This window comes from Chiloscyllium plagiosum, unplaced genomic scaffold, assembly GCF_037043375.1.
Source record: "Chiloscyllium plagiosum isolate Xiang-an unplaced genomic scaffold, Cpla_swu_hap1 HiC_scaffold_49, whole genome shotgun sequence".
In the NCBI taxonomy this organism is placed as follows: Eukaryota; Metazoa; Chordata; class Chondrichthyes; order Orectolobiformes; family Hemiscylliidae; genus Chiloscyllium; species Chiloscyllium plagiosum.
Window position 1 is genome coordinate 19,261,322 of NW_028270187.1, and position 19,133 is coordinate 19,280,454.

At 44.0% G+C, this 19,133-nt stretch overlaps 1 protein-coding gene across 1 annotated transcript in view; it reads left to right on the forward strand.

The window, feature by feature from the left end:
- Positions 1–366: 366 nt before the first annotated feature.
- The window catches only part of LOC148135637 (putative G protein-coupled receptor 139), a 66,577-nt gene continuing 47,810 nt past the window's right edge, over positions 367–19,133 (forward strand). Inside the window, exon 1 of the mRNA XM_087984614.1 lies at positions 367–583. Coding sequence (XP_087840740.1) covers positions 367–583 — 217 coding nt within the window. The remainder of the gene's footprint in view (positions 584–19,133) is intronic.

Below are 19,133 nucleotides of genomic sequence, written 5' to 3' on the forward strand. Positions count from 1 at the left end.
TAACTGGGTCACTGGAGGATTTCCCTCTTCCATAATTAGGGACTTCTTTCACCTTGTTATGCCAAAGTATTCGGGGCAGAGCCAACCTCAACAGGATTGGGATCAGCAGCTACAGAGAACGAGAGAGAGATCAGAATCTGAGAACATTAGAATGGTCCAACAATGGATTTTAATTTGAGAACATTAGATTGGAATGTTCCAACAATGGATACGAATCTGAGACCATTAGACTGGATGTTCCAACAATGGATCAGAATCTGAGAACATTAGAATGGTCCAACAATGGATTTTAATTTGAGACCATTAGACTGGAATGTTCCAACAATGGATACGAATCTGAGACCATTAGACTGGAATGTTCCAACAATGGATCAGATTCTGAGAACATTAGACTGGAATGTTCCAACAATGGATCAGATTCTGAGAACATTAGACTGGAATGTTACAACAATGAACAGGAGTTTATCCTATGGTCTTTATTGGCTTTCTCAGGATTGGACATGGTTAGAGTTGCGGATAGAAGCCGTACTGATGACTATTCAAGCTGGGTTCTATCCCATCCACGCTATTATTGGTGTTCCTGGTAAGTCTATCTCTGTCAATTCTATAAATGATGCTGAATGTTATTGCTATGCTGGTCGATTATATTTTACAAATACAGAAACTTTCAGTCACAAACGCCACTTTCTTCTCATGGATTTCCAAACTACTTAGTCATAAACATCTGAGAAGGTAAAAGACTGTTCGGAACCTTGAGTCTCCATTTAGCGTGAACTGTTTTATATCTCCATATTCTCTCTGTCATCAAACCTGCTTCTTAATATCCCCAATCTCCAGATTTGCCTGAGTTCTGTTGCTGACTTCGCCATCATCTACCCCTTCGTTAACGACAGATTTTATGGCTCCAGTTCTCTTCTGACCACTATTCCAGTTACAAAGAGTTTGACCACAAACTTGTTCTTGTCTCTACAGTTACTTCACAACAGGGACTCTTAAACAGAGTAATAATGTCACTGACTGTGTAATTCAGAGGCACAGGTTATGACTCTAAACGCATTGTCTGAAATCCTATCACAGCCGATGACTAAATTTAAATTCCAATATCAAAAATAGGAATGAAGCCTAATTTCACTCATGGCAATCATAAAACATCAGGATTTCTTTCTTATTTTGTTGATAACCTTTGATAAAGAAACCTAACACTTTGCCCTGTCTGAACTAAGTGTCACCTCAGATCCACAACAATGTGGTTGCCTCCATATTGCCTTGACAAATGGACCCATTGTCAAGGACTGTTAGGTTGGACAACAAATACTGTCCTTGCCAATGATGCTGGCATCCCGCGAAACAACAACAACAAGAAAATGTGGATGCTGGCGATCTGAAATAAAATTCTCCACAGTCTGAAAGAATGTTGGAAAATCTCAGCAGTTATGGCAGTGTGTCGGAAAAAAAAAACAAATAACGTTTCGAGTTCAGTGAACCTATCAAAACTGAATGCAACTGCGAAATAATATTATTATATCAGGGATGGATGGTAGGGTGAGCGGGAGGTTTGTGTTGAGTGGATGATGTCCAGCAAGAGAGAGAAAGTGAGAGTGAAAGAGAGAGAGATGGAGAGAGAGAGAGAAAGGAAAAGCAAACAAAAGGATTGCTGATGATGGACTGGAAGGAAAACAGAATGGGAAGTTATTCTACCATTTCCCTTTTTCACATATTCCTGAATATCATATTTATTATGGGATGTCCCTGCTTACCGTGAGTTATGTTCCCTCTATCTCTCGTCTCTGAGTGTGGTGATCAACTCCATCAGCAATACTGATAGTCGCTGATATATAGAGAAACGTAATGTTCCATTGTCAACTGCTTCTTTGGAGAGAGGAACTGTTACTGTGTGACTGTGTGGATATATAAGAGCTTTCTCAGCCAGGAAGAGAAACTGAGGAGCTGAAAAATGTATTGCTGGAAAAGCACAGCAGGTAAGACAGCATCCAAAGATCAGGAGAATCGACGTTTTGGGCATGAGCCCTTCTTCAGGAATGAGGAAAGTGTGCCAACCAGGCTAAGATAAAAGGCAGGGAGGAGGGACTTGGGGGAGGGGCGTTGGAAATGCGATAGGTGGAAAGAGGTTAAGGTGACGGTGATAGGCCGGAGAGGGTGTGAGGACGGAAAGGTCAGCAAGAAAATTGCAGGTCAGGAAGGTGGTGCTGATTGAGAGGGTTGGGATTGAGACAAGGTGGGGGGAGGGGAAATGAGGAAGCTGGAGAAATCTGAATTCATCCCTTGTGGTTGGAGGGTTCCTGCTGGAGGAAGAGCACCTCATCTTCCACCTGGCGAGTGCTTTTGTTGAAAAGGACCTGTATGTCCTTGGTCATAAGTCACTGACAGAATTCATACAGGACAGGAAGTAAATGATGTGTGGGTCTTCATGAAAAATCATTGAAGTACAAATGTTAGAATATCTTTCCCACTGATCGTGTTTTGTTGAGAGAGTAGTTGGTACATTGTGTAAAGATTTGGTCTGCTTTATAAACAATGATCGCTCTGTCACTGAGAGAGTGCAATGTTGTTTGACCAGACTAAACACTGGCATGATGTTACCATGAGGAGAGAGTGCAGTAACTATGTGTTTAATCTGTAGCGCTGTGAGAGAATAAGAAGTGGAAGCTTGATGGGTCTGGACAGAAACTCATTATGTCCCAAACAGCTGAATGGGGTGGAAATGTCATCCCTTTCGTTGGATGTTTGATTCACGACAGTTTACATGCATCTGCAGAACCCTCACGTCGTTTGACAACGAGGTACAGGCTCTGAATGAACTCTGAACACTTAAATGCACAGTTAGTGTGTGACACTGCATTGAATGTCACTTTGTACACGATCCTGCCAGCAGCCAAAATACCATCATTCTGAAACAGTTAGTTATTTCCCAATGGCTTCTGACCTCCAAGGGGGCCGTGGGTCTGCCTTCTTGGAGATGGAAAGTAACTTTGAGAATGGCTAAAAAATGTTGTCTTCATTCCGACTGCCAGAAAACCATGTTAAAGTAACACATATGTACCATGAGTAATTAAGTCATATGGAACAATTTGGAGCAGTCTGTCTGTGCAGCCCCTGCTCCATTTGTTTGTGATGTTGGAACATCTCTGACACCTTCCTGTTCCTGTGTTAGTGGCTTGACAAGCTGAATAACCTATTCCTGTTCCTTTGTAAGTGACTCCGGGTGTGAAATGGTTCTTTCTGTTCCCATGTACGTTACATGTGGGAGAGAGCAGACTCCCTGATTTCCTGTGCTACAGGCAGGAGGGACTGAATAGGGTATCCCTCTTTTTGCCCAGTAGTTTTGATGGGATGAATGGCTTCACCACATTCTTGTGAAACCAGATGGAGCTGCTGAATGAACTCCTCCTTTCACTGTGGAAATGTACTGTGCTGTTACATAAACGTTAACCAGACTTTAACAGCACGATCTTGAATTTTGACCAAGTCTTGTTGCACATGGTCACAGCCTGTTTCAAGAGCTGAAGAGGGACAACTTATCCTGAAAATTTTGTAGAATTCAGTGAATGCCGCCTCTTCTGCTGGCACGGTGGCTCAGTAGCTAACACTGCTGCCTCACAGCACCAGGATCCCAGTTTCGATTCGAGCCTTGGGCAACTGTCTGTGTGGAGTTTGCACATGCCCCACTTCTCTGCATGAGTTTCCTCCAGGTGCTCCGGTTTCCTCCCACAGTCCGAAGATGTGCACACCAGGTGAATTGGCCATACTAAATTGTCCATTACGTTAGGTGCATTAGTCCGACGGAAATGTGTTTGGGTGGGTTACTCTTCGGAGGGTCGGTGTGGACTGGTTGGGCCGAAGTGCCTGTTTCCACATTGTAGTGAATCTAATCTGCTCAGTTTGGTCTCAATGGGCTGAATATCCTCCTTCCACACTGTAGGGATTCTATGATGACAAACTGGAGATGCCCGGGGCTGAGGAAGCTACGCTGAGGATCTCCTGCAGAGGTGCCCCACGGCTAAGATGATTGATGCCCACCAATGATAATCATCTTCCCCTGTGCCGTGAATGACTCCAAACAGTGTAGAGGTCATAATTAATTCTCATTAATGTGTGATTTTGTTCAGGCTCCTTGATGTCATTCTCAGTCAAATCCATCCTTGAGTTCAGGGTCAGTCTCTCTTACCTGAGCCCCTGCGTTACCTCTTTTGTTCATATCAATAGGTCATGGTGCAGAAGCAGAGAAGGTTTTCTTCAAACAGAGGGTAGTGAATGTCAGGAATTCTCTTACACAGAGAGTTAGGGGAGCTAGATCACTGAAAGGGACCAGTGGTGTCCCGCTGGGATCAGTTCAGTGACCTCTGCTCTCTGTTATTTTCAAAAATGACTTGGATATGGGTGTTGAAGAGTGGGCTAGTCAGTTTGCCGATTACACAAAGGTGGTTGGAGTGATACAGCATATGGAGGGCTATTGTAGGTTGCAATGGGACATCGACAGGATGCAGAGGTGGGCTGAGAAGTGGCACATGGAGTTCAAACTGAAGTAATTCACCTTGCAAGCTCGAATGTGAATGCAGAATACATGGTGAAAGGCAGGATTCTTGGCAGTGTGGGGAAACAGAGGGATCCTGGTGTCCATGTCCACAGATCCCTGAAAGTTGCCACCCAAGTTGATCGGGTTGTTCAGAAGGTGTATGGTGTGTTGGCTTTCAGTTGCAGGGGGATTGAGTTTAAGAGCCGCGAGGTTATGCTGCAGCTCGATAGAGGCCTGCTCAGACCGCACAGGGAATATTGTGTTCAGTTCTGGTCTCCTCATTATAGGAAGGATAATGAAGCTTTCGAGAGTGTAAAGAAGAGATTTACCAGGATGCTGCCTGGACTGGAGGGCAGGTCTTACGAAGAAACCGTGAGGGAGCTAGGGCTTTTCTCATTGGAGGAAAAATAGATGAGAGGTGACTTGATAGAGGTGTACAAGATGATGAGAGGCAGAGAGAGTGAATAAGCCAGAGACATTTTCCCATGGCAGAAATGTCTATCACTTGGTGGTATAATTTTAAGGTAATTGGAGGAAGTTTTAGGGAAATATCAGAGGTAGATTCTTTACACAGAGAGTAGTGGGTGTGTCGAATGCACTATCATCAGTGGTAGTGAGGGAAACTTAAGAGACTCTTGGTTAGGCGCATGGAACAAAGTGAATAGATGCATGTAGGTTAGTCTAATCTTAGAGTAGGATAAATGGCACAACGTCGAGTGATGAAGGTCCGAACTGCATGCATTCATGTAGAACTCTGAGCTCAAAAACTGCATGAATTCATGTAAAACTCCGTTATCTCACTTTTTAGATTAGAATCAATCTAAACATCATGGCATAGTCAGAGAACACAGGGGGCCAACACCTTCGACATTTTGTCTAGCTATCACCATTGTTCACAGCTCACCTGAGAATACAATTTAAAAAAAATGTTTCTGATTTACACATGAAAGAAGAGAAACTATCATGATATTATAACAAATGAAAGGCTTAACAGACAATCAATTTTTCCATGTATAATTTCAATTACATCACACTGTAAATTTTTGCTATAAATTCTGTGTTACGATCGAGCCATCTACTATCACCTGATGAAGGAGCGATGCTCCAAAACCTAGTGTGCTTCCAATAAAACCTGTTGGACTATAACCTGGTGCTATGTGATTTCTAACTTTGTACACCCCAGTCCAACACCAGCATCTCCAAATCAGTACTGTTCCTGGTTCTGTGTTCTATGGAAGTGTTCAAGAAGACTTGGACATTGAGGAAGATTTGAGACTTGGGCAGATCAGCCTTGATCTTTGTGAAGGGCAAGGCAGGCTTGGGATGGGAATGACCTGCCCCTGTTCCTGATGTTCTCCCATTCTGTTATTGGAAAGTTAGTAGGTGTTATTTTCCTGGAAGGTTTTTTATGGGATGTTGCAATCAGGGAGACCTGTGGATTTTATGAGCCATCACTGGGTGAGATTTGGGGGCTGTATTCACAGTGAATCTGGCTCTACAACATCATCAACAAATGAAGCACAAGATACAGAGAGGGAAAGCCCTGTAAAGAGAAATGAGCAACCTCTTCCATATCCAGCCTGGGTCTTCCAATTACATTTTCCATATCTCCCAAACCGAGTGGGACAGTCTTGGGGGGCCGATTGTTTCCTCTATTTCTGTGCACCATGCCATAACAATAAGTGGACTCTAACTGCTCCTGTCCAGCAGGTTAGAGGGGTTGGATTGGACACAGAAACATGGGACTGAGGAGCAGGAGTGTGTCATTAGAGAATTTGAGCCTTCTCCACCAGGCATTAAAATTGTGGCTGTTCAGGTTGTGGTCTCAGCCTGATCGTCCTGTCTGTGTCCCATTATCCGTGACTCACTTTTCTGTCAAATCTTTAACTAACTCAACTGTGAATACTTGTAATCAGAGAGGCACCATAAACTTCCGGGAAAGAGAATTCCCTCTCGAATGGCCCTTTTAGAATTCTTCCTCATCCCACTGTGAGAATAAGAGAATCATACAGCGTGGAAACAAATCCTTTTGTCCAATTTCTCCACGCCAATCTGGCATCTTAATCAGATCTCGTCCCACTTGCCAGCATTTGGCCCAAATCACATGATCTATTCCTATTTATGTACCTATCCAGTTACATTTTAAACGTGTAATTGTACCCGCTTTCACCACTTCCTCTGACAGTACACCCATCAGCCTCTGTATGAAAAGGTTTCCCCTCAGGTCCCTTCTTAGTCTTTGCCCTGTCACCATCACCCTATGCCGTCTAGTTCTGAAAGCACCTAATCTGGAAAAAAGATTTTGCCCATTCAGACTATCCATCCCCCTCAGGACTTTTTAAAACCTCTGTCATGTCACCATTCAACCTCTGACAGTCCAGGGGGAAAAGTCTAAACCTGTTCTTCATCTCCCTGTAGCTCAAACCCTCAGGTTCCAGAAAATCCTTGTAAATCTTTTCTGCACACTTTTAAATTTAACAACATCCATCCTTTAATAGAGTCAACTGGTATGTACGCAGTTTTCTTAAAGTGGCCTCATCTACATCCTGTACAAGTGCAACACGTTACTCCAACTCCTATTCTCAATGTTCTGACTGATTAAGGCAAGCATGTCAACCACGTTCCTCACTTCTCTACCGACCTAAACTCCACTTACAAGGAACTGTGAGTCTTCACCCGCAGTTCTCTTTGTTAAGCAACATTCCCCAGGGCTCTACCCCGCTTTAAATTACCAAAATGTAAAACCTCACAATATCTAAACTAAACTCCATCTGCCAGTCCTTGGCTCATTGATGGTCAAGGATCACATTATATTCTGAGATAATCTTCTTCACTGTCCACTGAACCAATTTGGTGATGTTATCTATAAACTTACTAACCATGCCTCCGATAATCATATCAAAGTTGTTTATATCTATGATGAAAAGCAGTGAGCTCAGCATTGATTCTTTCAGAACATCGCTGGTCACAGGTCTTCAGTCTGGAAAACAGTATATTACCTTCAATCCAATTTTGTATCCAATTGGCTAGCTTTTACTAGATTACATATAACCTAATTTTAGTAATCTGTCTACGATGGGAAACCGTATTAAATGCCTTGCTGAAGTCTGTGTAAACAATGTGCACGAAAGTATATTCTTCAACCTTCTTTGTCACCTCTTCATAATACTCAATCACATTAATCAGACATGATTTCCACCACACAAATCCATATTGACTATCCCTAATCATTCCTTGTCTTTCTAAATAAATGCAAATTCTATCCCTCAGAATCCCCTCCAAGGAACTCCTCGTCTCTGACGTTGGCTGAATGAGTCGATATTTCCCTGTGTTGTTTTGGCTCACTTCTCCCTTTTCTAGCCCCACTCCTCCATTGCCCACAAAAAATAATTATAACTATGTTGGTGATATGGCCAATGATATAGTTCTCAGAGTGTGTCAGGTTCAGTGTTAGGAACAAGTCAGGCAGATTTCTTTAATCTATTAAAACAACATGTCTATGACCAAAACAAACTATGATGGAAAGAGGAATGACGAGAGGATATTGCAAATATGTACAGTGATATTTCCCTTTGAAAAATACTGAGAAACACACACACACACACACACACAACAGACAGACACACACACAGACACACACACACGCACATACACACACACACACACACACACACACACGCACACACATACGTATTGTCGATAACAAACTGAAAAGCAAAATATCTGCAAAGTTAACTTGAAATAACATTGTCCAAATATGATTCGAACTTATGACCTAAGGAACAATGAGAGTTTGACCCAAATGCTATCCTATTTGTAGAGTCAACAAGTCTTACAGCATGGAAAGAGGCAGAGAGGCCCTTTGGCCCAAACTCGTCCATGCTGACCCAAATATCAAACCACACTAAACTCATTTCCTAGCACTTGGCCCATAGCATTCTCGACCTTTCCTGTCCATGTACTTGCCCAAATGCCATTTAAATATCGTTAATATAAATGCTTCAACCACTTCCGTTGGCAGCTCATTCCCTTTATGTACCACTCTCTGTGAAAAACAGTTTCCATCAGTTTCCCTTTTATTCTTTCCCTTCTGACCTTAAACTGATGCCCTCCCCTCCTCGATTCCCCAACTCTAGGAAAAAAAGGCTGGGTCCATTCCCCCTATCCATGTAAACTACTATAAGACCCCTCTCCTGTGCTCTCAAGAAAAAAGTCCTCGCTTGTCCAACCTCTCCCTATAATTCATACTGTTGAGACCTGGCAATAGTTTTGTAAATTTCGTCTGCACACATTCCAAATTAAAAACATCGTTCAGATCGCAATGTGACTAAAACCGAACACAGCACTACAAGTGCAGCCTCACCAACATCCTGTATAACTGCAACATAACTTCCCAACTGCTCTCCTCCATGTCCTGACCTATGCATGCTCGTGTGGCAAAAGCCTTCTTCATTGCCATGTCAACTATGATCCCACTTTCAGAGAACGGTGGACCTAAACTCCATGGTCCCTCTGCTCAACGACACTCGTTAAGGTCCTACCAATCACCATCAAACTCCTACCTTGATCTAACGTTGCCTAAATATTCCTCGGCTCACTTCTCCAGTTTGATCAAGGTCCTGCTGCAATTTCTGATATACTTCCTCACTGTCCACGATACCACCTATTTTAGTGCCATCTTCAAGTTTCCTAACCATGCCTTGTACATTCGCAAGAATATCATTGATACTGATAACAAACAGCAACGGGCCCAGCAGCGACCCCCGAGGCACTTCATGTGTCACAGGCCTCCAGTCCGAGAGCATTCTTCCATTATTACCCTCTGCTTACTACCATCAAGCCAATTGTGTGTCCAATTTGCCAGCTCCCTCTGGATTCCATGAGATTCTAACCTTCCAGACCAGCCTATCAATGGCAACCTTGTCAAAGGCCTGACTGAAAACCACACAGTCTACCGCCCTACCCTCATCAACATTCCTGGTCACTTCAGCAATGAACTCAAACAAATTTAAGAGGCATGATCTCCCACTCACAAAGCCATGCAATCTTTCCAGTCTAAAAACAACTATTAATAATAATTATTAAAATTAATAATATCAAACTAATAAATAATAATAAGATGACACTTTCAGTGGAGAATAAATTATCCATGGTATGTGATATTGGAACGTACATCATGGGTGAAGGACAGAATAGATTTCGTACCTGTGTCATTGAACTGTATTGAAAAAAAGCAAGGGTGGCATGCTGGTTCAGTGGCTAGTACTGCTGCCTCATAATGCCATGGATCCGGGTTTGGTTCCAGCTTCGGGTGACTCTCTGAGTGGAGTTTGCACATTCTCCCTGTGTTTGTGTGTGTTTCCTCTGGATGCTCCATTTTCATTCCACAATCCAAAGATGTATAGGTCAGGTGAATTGGCCATGCTAAGTTACCCATAGTGTTATGTGCATTCGTCAGGGTTAAATATAGGGTAGGGGAATGGGACTGGGTGGGTTACTGTTTGGAGGGTCGGTGTGGTCTTGTTGTGCCAGACGGCCTGTTTCCATACTGAAGGGAATCTGTCAAAAAAACTATTTCTAAACAAATTTATCTTTCCAAATGCATGTACATCTCAGCCCCCAGAGTCTTCTCAAGTAACCCACGTACTACAAATGTTAGACTTCCTGGTCTATCGATCCCAGATTTTTCTTTGCTTCCCTTCTTGAATAATGGCACAACATTTGCTAATCTCCAATATTCTGGAACCTAAACTGTAGCTAACGATGATACAAAAATATCAACCAGGGTCCCCGTAGGTTGTTCTGTAGCCTCTTGCAGTATTCTTGGATGCATCTGTTTAGGAGCAGGAGATCTTTCCACCTTCATACATTTTAATGCATCCAACACGTCCTCTCCCGTGATATTGACTCACCCCAAGATAACACTACAACCTTTGTTAACCTCCCAAGTCTTCATGTATTTCTCCACGGTAAAGACAGAGGAGAAATATTCATTGAGAATCGCACAAATCTACGGTTCTAGACATGCATGTCCATTTTGGACTTTGAGGGGTCATATTCTCATTTAGTTATTCTTTTTACTTTAACATACTTAATGAACCTCTTTGATTCACCCTAATATTCTCGGCCAAAGCGATCTTGTGCCCCCTTTTCGCCCTCCTGATTTCCTTCTTCAGTAAACTACTGTATCTCCTGGACACCTCCTGGTATTCCCTCGATCTCAGCTGCCTGGACCTGAGCCACGCCTCCTTTTTGCTGGTCAAAGCCTCAATAACTCCTGACATCCGAGGTTCCCTCTTCCTACCAACCTTGCCTTTTACCCTCACAGTAACATATAGGCCTTGAACTGTCGACATTTCACTTTTAAAGGCCTCCCACTTGCAGGAGGTCCCTTCGCCTCCAAACAAACGCCTCCAACCAAGCCCTACGAGCTCCTGTCTAATTCCATCAAAATTCGCCTTGCCCCAAGTTTGAACTTGAACATGTGGAGCAGTTTTTTCCTTCTCCATAACTGTTTAAAAATTAATAGAACTGTGGTCACTGGTCCCAGAGTGCTCCCCCGCTGTCACCTCAGTCGCCTGCCCTGCCCTAGATCTTAGAATAGGTCAAGTTTCGTCCCTTCCCGAGTTGCAATCTCTACATACTGCTTGAGGAAACTATTCTGAACACACTTAATAAATACACCCCATCTCAGTCCTTAATTCTCTGTCATTCCCAGTCTATGTTAGGAAAATTAAAATCTCCTACTAATGCAATCCTATTGGCCTTGCAAGTCTCCCCAGTCTGTCTACATATTTTTGTTCCCCTAATTCCTCGTTTACTATTTGGGGGCCTATAGTACAATCCAAATCTTATCACCATTCTCTTCTTATTTATTAGCTCCCCAGACAATTCCTCACATGATGATCCATCAGATATTTTATGTCTGTTTACTGCTGTGATACTCGCCTTAATCAAAAATGAAACTCCCCGTCCCCTCTTTCCACCATCTCTCTCACACATAAAGCACCTGTACCGTCCTGCATTAAGCTGCCGGTGTTTCTCTCCCTTAGCCATGTTTCTGTAATGGCTATAATATCCCAGTCCCACGCACCAATCCATGCCCGGAGTTCATCGGCCTTACCTGTCAGCCATCTTGCATTGAAATAGTTGCAATTTAATCCAACAGGCATTCCTTGCTCCCTGTCGTTGACTAGCCTGACCTGTCTCTTCATTTTACTGTTCCTGATTACTGTATCTCCGTCCAGCCTCGCACTTGCCTCCCTGCTGTTGAGGATCCCACCACTCCCCAACCCCAGCCAATCTTGTTGAAAGCCTTCCTTGCAGCAGTTGCAAACCTGCCTGCCAGCATATTGGTCCCCTTCCAGTTCAGGTACAACCCGTCCTTCCTGAACACGTCACCTTGCCCCACAAAAGATCCCAGTAATCCAAAAATCTCTGCGCCCTGCACCAATTCTTTAGCCACCCCTTCATCTGCCATATCCTCCTATTCTTACCCTCACCACCATGGAGAACTGGAAGTAAACTGGATATTACCACTGTCTTTTATCCATTTACCTAGCCTTCTACAATCACTCTGCAGGATGTCATCACTATATCTACTGCGTCACTCTGTGCTTTGTACCAATGTGCACAATGACTTCTGACTGCTTCCCGCCCACTCACCCCCCGCCCCCCCACCCACGGTGAGAACGTTCTACAGCCGCTCTGAGACATCCTGGACCTTGGCATGTGGGAGGCTACACACCATTCCGGATTCCCATTTGCAGCCACAGAATCTCCTGTCTGTTCCCCTCACTATCGAGTTGGAGAATTACTTCTGTAGTTATTCTGCTTGCACAGCCTTCTGACAATGGGATTTCTTCATGAAACAGTTGAATTTGGCTGAATTGTTTTGCTTCAGGCAATGGGGAGATTCCAATGAATCCTCATCAGGAATCCTCCATTAGTGGGAAAGACGACTGGGCTTTTGTTCACTCCCACACATTGCTGTGATGAGCGACAGGGAAATAGAAAGGGAGCAATAGAATGTTTCTCCACAGATAGGCTACATTTTCCATCCGTAAGTTAAATCAGTCCCACACTGGACTCTGTGAGCTCTTCTTGAACATTGTCCGAACTATATGACTCCATCACATTCTCGACTCCAGGTCAGTGTGTTATTGCAGAATCAATTCATTAACAATAAATGGTCATAATTGTTTTGAAGATGTGTTAATATGTGCTTGCATAATGTAAAAGTAAGCGTTTCATGACTTCACAATATCTGTGTTAAAATGAATATTCTTAAACATATACAGTAATTGCTGGAAAAGCTCAGCTTGTCTGTCAGCATGTCGGAACTGAATTCAGAGTTCAATTTTTCGGTCCAATGACCTTTCCTTTGAACCTGACTTATTCTTAAAGTATTTTCCCAGTTTTATTCTCCCACACAAGAAGAAATACCCATCCGGTATTCACCAACTACACTCTTCTCAAGGTCTTATATGGTCAATAAAACATCCCTCATTCTCAGGCCGAACTGTTAATTCTTCACAACGTAATGCCTTCATCCCAAGAATGAGTAAAGAGAAACATATTTGAAACGTTTTGAAAGCAATTTTGTTTTTTTTTTCAGTTTAGGCAGTTATAACTACACATAATACAACAGATGTAATCTCAGCAATGCCCTGTACTGATGCAGAAAACATCGCTAAGATCATACCCAACACCCCTTGCACGAAACAGGATCATGACATTTACCTTCTAAATCACTTGCTACATCTTCAGATTAATTTGATATGATTCATGTACTAAGACACACAAATCCCTCTGTAACACTGAGTTCTGCATTCTCCTTGCATTTAAATAAATTTCTGCTGTTTCGTCTATTCCACAAAACAGAAAGTTTCCATCACATGTATATTGTACTGTTTATTTTTACTGAAACTTTGCTCACAGCCATCCTCTGTCTGTATGCCATTGCTTGTTGCTGTGTCCTCCCCCAGTCTGTGTCCCATTGCAGACGTTCTGCACTCCCATTGTGTCCCATTACAGAAGCACTGCCCTCCCCCGTCTGTATCCCATTGCTGATGCTCTGTCTCCCCGTCTGGATCCAATAGCAGACCCTCTTCACTCCCGCTGTCTGTATCCCATAGCAGACGCTCTGCCTCCCCTGTCTGTATCTCATTGCAGACGCTCTGCCCTCCCCTGTCTGTATCCCATAGCAGACGCTCTTCCCTCCCCTGTCTGTATCCCATAGCAGACGCTCTTCCCTCCCCTGTCTGTATCTCATTGCAGACGCTCTGCCCTCCCCTGTCTGTATCTCATTGCGGACGCTCTTCCCTCCCCCTGTCTGTATCTCATTGCAGACGCTCTTCCCTCCCCCTGTCTGTATCTCATTGCAGACGCTCTTCCCTCCCCTGTCTGTATCTCATTGCAGACGCTCTGCCTCCCCTGTCTGTATCCCATTGCAGACGCTCTTCCCTCCCCTGTCTGTATCCCATAGCAGACGCTCTTCCCTCCCCTGTCTGTATCTCATTGCAGAAGCTCTCCCTCCCCGTCTGTATCTCATTGCAGACGCTCTTCCCTCCCCTGTCTGTATCTCATTGCAGACGCTCTTCCCTCCCCTGTCTGTATCTCATTGCAGACGCTCTGCCTCCCCTGTCTGTATCTCATTGCAGACGCTCTTCCCTCCCCTGTCTGTATCTCATTGCAGACGCTCTTCCCTCCCCTGTCTGTATCTCATTGCAGACCCTCTTCCCTCCCCCTGTCTGTATCTCATTGCAGACGCTCTTCCCTCCCCCTGTCTGTATCTCATTGCAGAAGCTCTCCCTCCCCGTCTGTATCTCATTGCAGACGCTCTTCCCTCCCCTGTCTGTATCTCATTGCAGACGCTCTTCCCTCCCCTGTCTGTATCTCATTGCAGACGCTCTGCCTCCCCTGTCTGTATCTCATTGCAGACCCTCTTCCCTCCCCTGTCTGTATCCCATTGCAGACGCTCTTCCCTCCCCCTGTCTGTATCCCGTTGCAGACGCTCTGCCCTTTCCCTGTCTATCCCATTGCCGAGGTGCATCCCTCCCCAGTCTGTCTCCCATCGCAGACGTTCTTCACTCCCCCTGTCTGTATCCCATTGCAGATACTCTGCCCTCGCTCTGCCCTCCGCTGTCTGTATCCCATTGCAGACGCTTTTCCCTCCTCCTGTCTGTATCCCATTGCAGATGCTCTGCCCTTCCCCTGTCTGTATCCCATTGCAGACGCTTTTCCCTCCTCCTGTCTGTATCCCATTGCAGACGCTCTGACCTCCCCTGTCTGTATCCCATTGCAGACGCTCTGCCCTCCCCCCGTCTGTATCCCATTGCAGGTGATCAGTCCTTCACCTGTCTATAGTACATTGCAGACGCCCTGCCCTCCCCCTGTCTGTGTCCCATTGCAGACGCTCTGACCTCCCCCTGTCTGTATCCCATTGCAGAAGCTCTCCCTCCACCGTCTGTATCCCCTTGCAGACGCTCTGACCTCCCCCCGTCTGTATCCCATTGCAGACGCTCTGTCTCCATTTGACATCTTATTGAATGACTATCCTGGTGCATGAGCAAACTGAGCTCCATCTCCTTCATCCGGTTCATTAGAATAGATTGCAATTTGTTGATGACCTCATACATATCCCTGAAGAATTCCACTCGTTACAGCTTTCTAAACACAACATGAGTATTGATCTCTACTCTGTATTTCCTGACAGCTACCCAGGGCGTCCCTGCTTCTGCATAACAGCCTGGGATGGTTATATGGCGTCCTCCTGCGCTGTGTAATTTACTGAGTACTTCATTCTGTTTGGTGCGGCCTGTTTGGTGCAGCCCATTTTGCCGAAGACCCATTTAGGTGCAGACCCGTTTCAGCGCAGCTCATATTTATTCCTTTTCAGGTTTCGATAAAAGTATTAATCAAAGCAATAAAAATAAAATAATGTTTATTCCCTTCAGTAAAAATGTTAAAAAGACACTTGAGTAAGTATAACATTGACTCAGAGTTTTATTTCAGAGCTAAAATGATAATTGGCCTTGCATTTATTCACATTGAAAACATTCCTGAAGCTATTGAACATTTGTCTGATGCGCTTCCAGATGAACTGCAGCCGCTGCTGGACTGGTTCGAGGATAACTTTGCAGGTAGAAGCTCACACAGAGGAAATGGTCGGCGTCCACCGCTTTTTCCAGTTGGAATGTGGAATTTATATGAAAGAACTTTAAACAATGAGGACAAAACAAACAATAATGCAGAAGCTGCCCACAGGAGATGACAGTGCGAACTTGATGTGGAACATCCAGTTATTTGGAAATATATTGACAGTTTACGCAAAGTTCAGAGGGGAAGGGACATTTACTATGAGCATCTGATAGCAGGGCACGATATTCCGTTGAAATTAAAGAAACAGATGCTAGAATACAAACACTCGTAAGAAGATTTAGTGAGAGAAATGATGTCGAGTATTTACGAGGGATTGCCCATAATTTTGAATGAACGTCATGTTTTAGATTTTTCGTAATAAACTTATATCGTTTATTTTTTCTTTTTAACATTTTTACTGAAGAGAATAAACATTATTTTTATTTTTATTTTTAGTCTTTTATTAATGCTTTTAACTAAGCCTGAAAAGTGAGAGAGATGAGATTGGAAATGCCAGCGAGTTTAAATTGAGAATTGCTCTTGACTGAACATTGCTGCTTCCTTGGTTGGTGGGACGTCGATGTTTCAGAATCTCCACACAAGGTGTCCTGGTCCTCTCTGGCTCTTTCCAGGATCCTCCCGACATGTCGAGGTAGAGGGTGGGGGAACGGATATCGGGCACTCTAAAACCCGGCTTGGCCCTTTATGTCATATTCCAGGATGTTTCTCCTGGAATGGGAGAAGAGAAGGGACGAAGTGAGGGTGGGAGTGGGTGTCCCTACTGTCAATGCTGGTATAGGGGAAGAGGGGAAGGGTGAGATGTCCGGAGGGAGTCTGACCACAGTCTTGTATCCATGCAGTGGTATTAGTGTGCGGCGCTATTGCGTCAGTGACAGAAAAAGTGGGGGAAGAAAGGTGCTGAAGTCAACAGTGAGTGTGGTCGTGCTTGAGCCTTATTTGAAGATAGAGTGTGAGCCTTGTTCGGAGGTATGTGTTAAAACAGATATACAGCGAGTGCGAGGGAGCAGAAGAATATGGTGACACTTATCCTGGCAAAGTGGGGGGAAAGAATATTGATGCTTGTCCTGTATTGCTGACCAATTCTTCAGATCGTCTCAGCGTTGAGGTGAGTCTCCCGGAAAGTCTTGTCCAAGTCAATCGCTAATAACGCCACAGACCCTTTCCCTCACTTCCCACAGAATCAGTTTGGGTGGATCTTACAAATAGCAAGATGAAGCAAACATTAGTGTGTTATATATCAAAACTAAATCTGTCACGTAAATGCTTTACAACATATGCTATGAAAATTAGGTATGCAAGTATATGCAAGGGGGATCAATGACACAGTGATATTATCGCTGGGCTCTTAATCCAGAGACCCAGGTAATATTCTGGGGACATGAATTCAAATCCTGCCATGGCAGATGGTGGAATTTGAATTCAATATGTATCTGGAATCAAGCGTTTATGATGACCAGGAATCCATTGTCAATTGTTGGAAAAACTCATCTGGTTCACCGATGTCCTTGAGTGAAGGATACTGCTGTCCTTACCTGGTGTGACCTGCATGTGACTCCAGACTCAAGACAACGCTGCTGACTCTTAACTGCCCTCTGGCATGGGCAATAAATGCTGGTAATCCAGCGACGCCCTCATCCTGTGAATGAGTAACATATAATCGTGGAGCTGCAGTAATAATAGATGGTCTCAAATTGCACTGAAACTGCAGTGACTACTAATACTGTGAAGAAAAAAACTTCCGTAAGTGTGTATTGGGTAGGTTGAACAGTACGTTGTGAACCAAACTGGAGAGCAGGTTATTTCAGATTTGGTGTTGTGTTGTCAGGAGGACTAACTAATAACCTTGCGCTGAAGCAGCTTTTGAGGAATAGTGAAATCAATATGTTGCATTTTTACACGGCGTCTGAATACAATATCGAATGATTGAACATTCTGGTCAAACATCATGGAAGCCCGGAGGCTAGGGGGTCAAGTACCCTCCACTGAATTGGGGAAGTATAATATAACATTCAATGGGAGAAGCAATGATTGTGAGAGTCAGAGTCCGACAGCCCGGAGAAAGGCCCTTCAGCCCAAACTGTTCCATTCCAAACAAAATGTCCATGCACATTAACCCAATTCCCCTGCCCTTGCCCCATGTCCTTCTTTTTCTTTCCTATCCGTGTATTTGTCCAAATGCATTTTAAATTTTGTGAATTTAACCACTTCTGCTGGCATCTCATTCCGTGTATACCACTCTGTGTGTAAAAGAAGTTGCCCCTCAGTTCCCCTATAACTCTTTCCCCTCGGATGTTAAATTGATGCCCTCTCGTCGGTGGGTTGCTCAATCCTGTGGAAAAAAAGACTGAGTGCATTCACTCTATCCATGCTTCCCATGATCTTATACACTGCTATCAGATCCCCCTTAGTCTCATACACTCTAAAGTAAAAACTCCTATGTTGCCCAACCCCTCACTGTATCTCAGACCATTGAGTCCGGGCAACATCCTTCTATATTTGTTCTGCACTATTTCCAGTTTAATAACATCCTTCCTATCGCAAAGTGAACAACACTGAACATAACACTACCAGTATTGCCTCACCAGCATCCTGTATAACTGCAACATAACTCCCGAATTTCGATACTCATTACTCTGACTGATGAAGGCCAGCGTGCCAAATGCCATTTTTCACTGCCCTATCTCCCTGCGACTCCACTTTCAGAGAACCTTGAACCAGAATTCCAAGGTCACTTTGTCTCAATACACTCCTTAAGACCCCACCATTCACCATGAAACTCCTACCTTGATTTGACTTTCTAAAATGCAAGAACTGACACCTATCTGTATTAAACTCCACTTGATATTTCTCGGCAAACTTCCTCATCGCCCCTCTTAAGCCATTACCTCAATTAGGGAAGGTACTGGCATCCTTACCTTCAATTCCAAACAGATTAATGTCTCCTGTCCCAAATTTTCACCGAATTATTTCAGACTGAACATTGTGAGGATAGATGGATTAAGATGGAGTCATTTTTCAAGAACCTGGGTCTTCCAGGAGTAACCCCTGAATAGGTGTTGTGCCTTAATGCACCATTGTCAGCGCAGGAGGTTGTGAAGCAGCTTTAGAATGTAAAGGCTCACGTTCCTGATGGATTTGCTCGTGAATATTATACGTAATTTATACACCTATTGTCAGGGCTGATGTTTAGCACGTTCCGTCACTCATACAGTCACGAACCCCTCCCTCCATCCTTAAGAGAGGCTCATCTCTCCGATGCTGCAGAAAGGAAGACCCTGAAGGATTGTGCTTCTTACACGCCAATCTCTCATTTAAATGTTGGTTTCAAAATCCTGTCTGAGACCCGTGCATGAAAGCTGGAAACTTTGCTGCCTTCCGTTGCCAAAGAGGACCAAACAGGCTTTATAAAGGGACGCAGATCTTCCTACAATGTAAA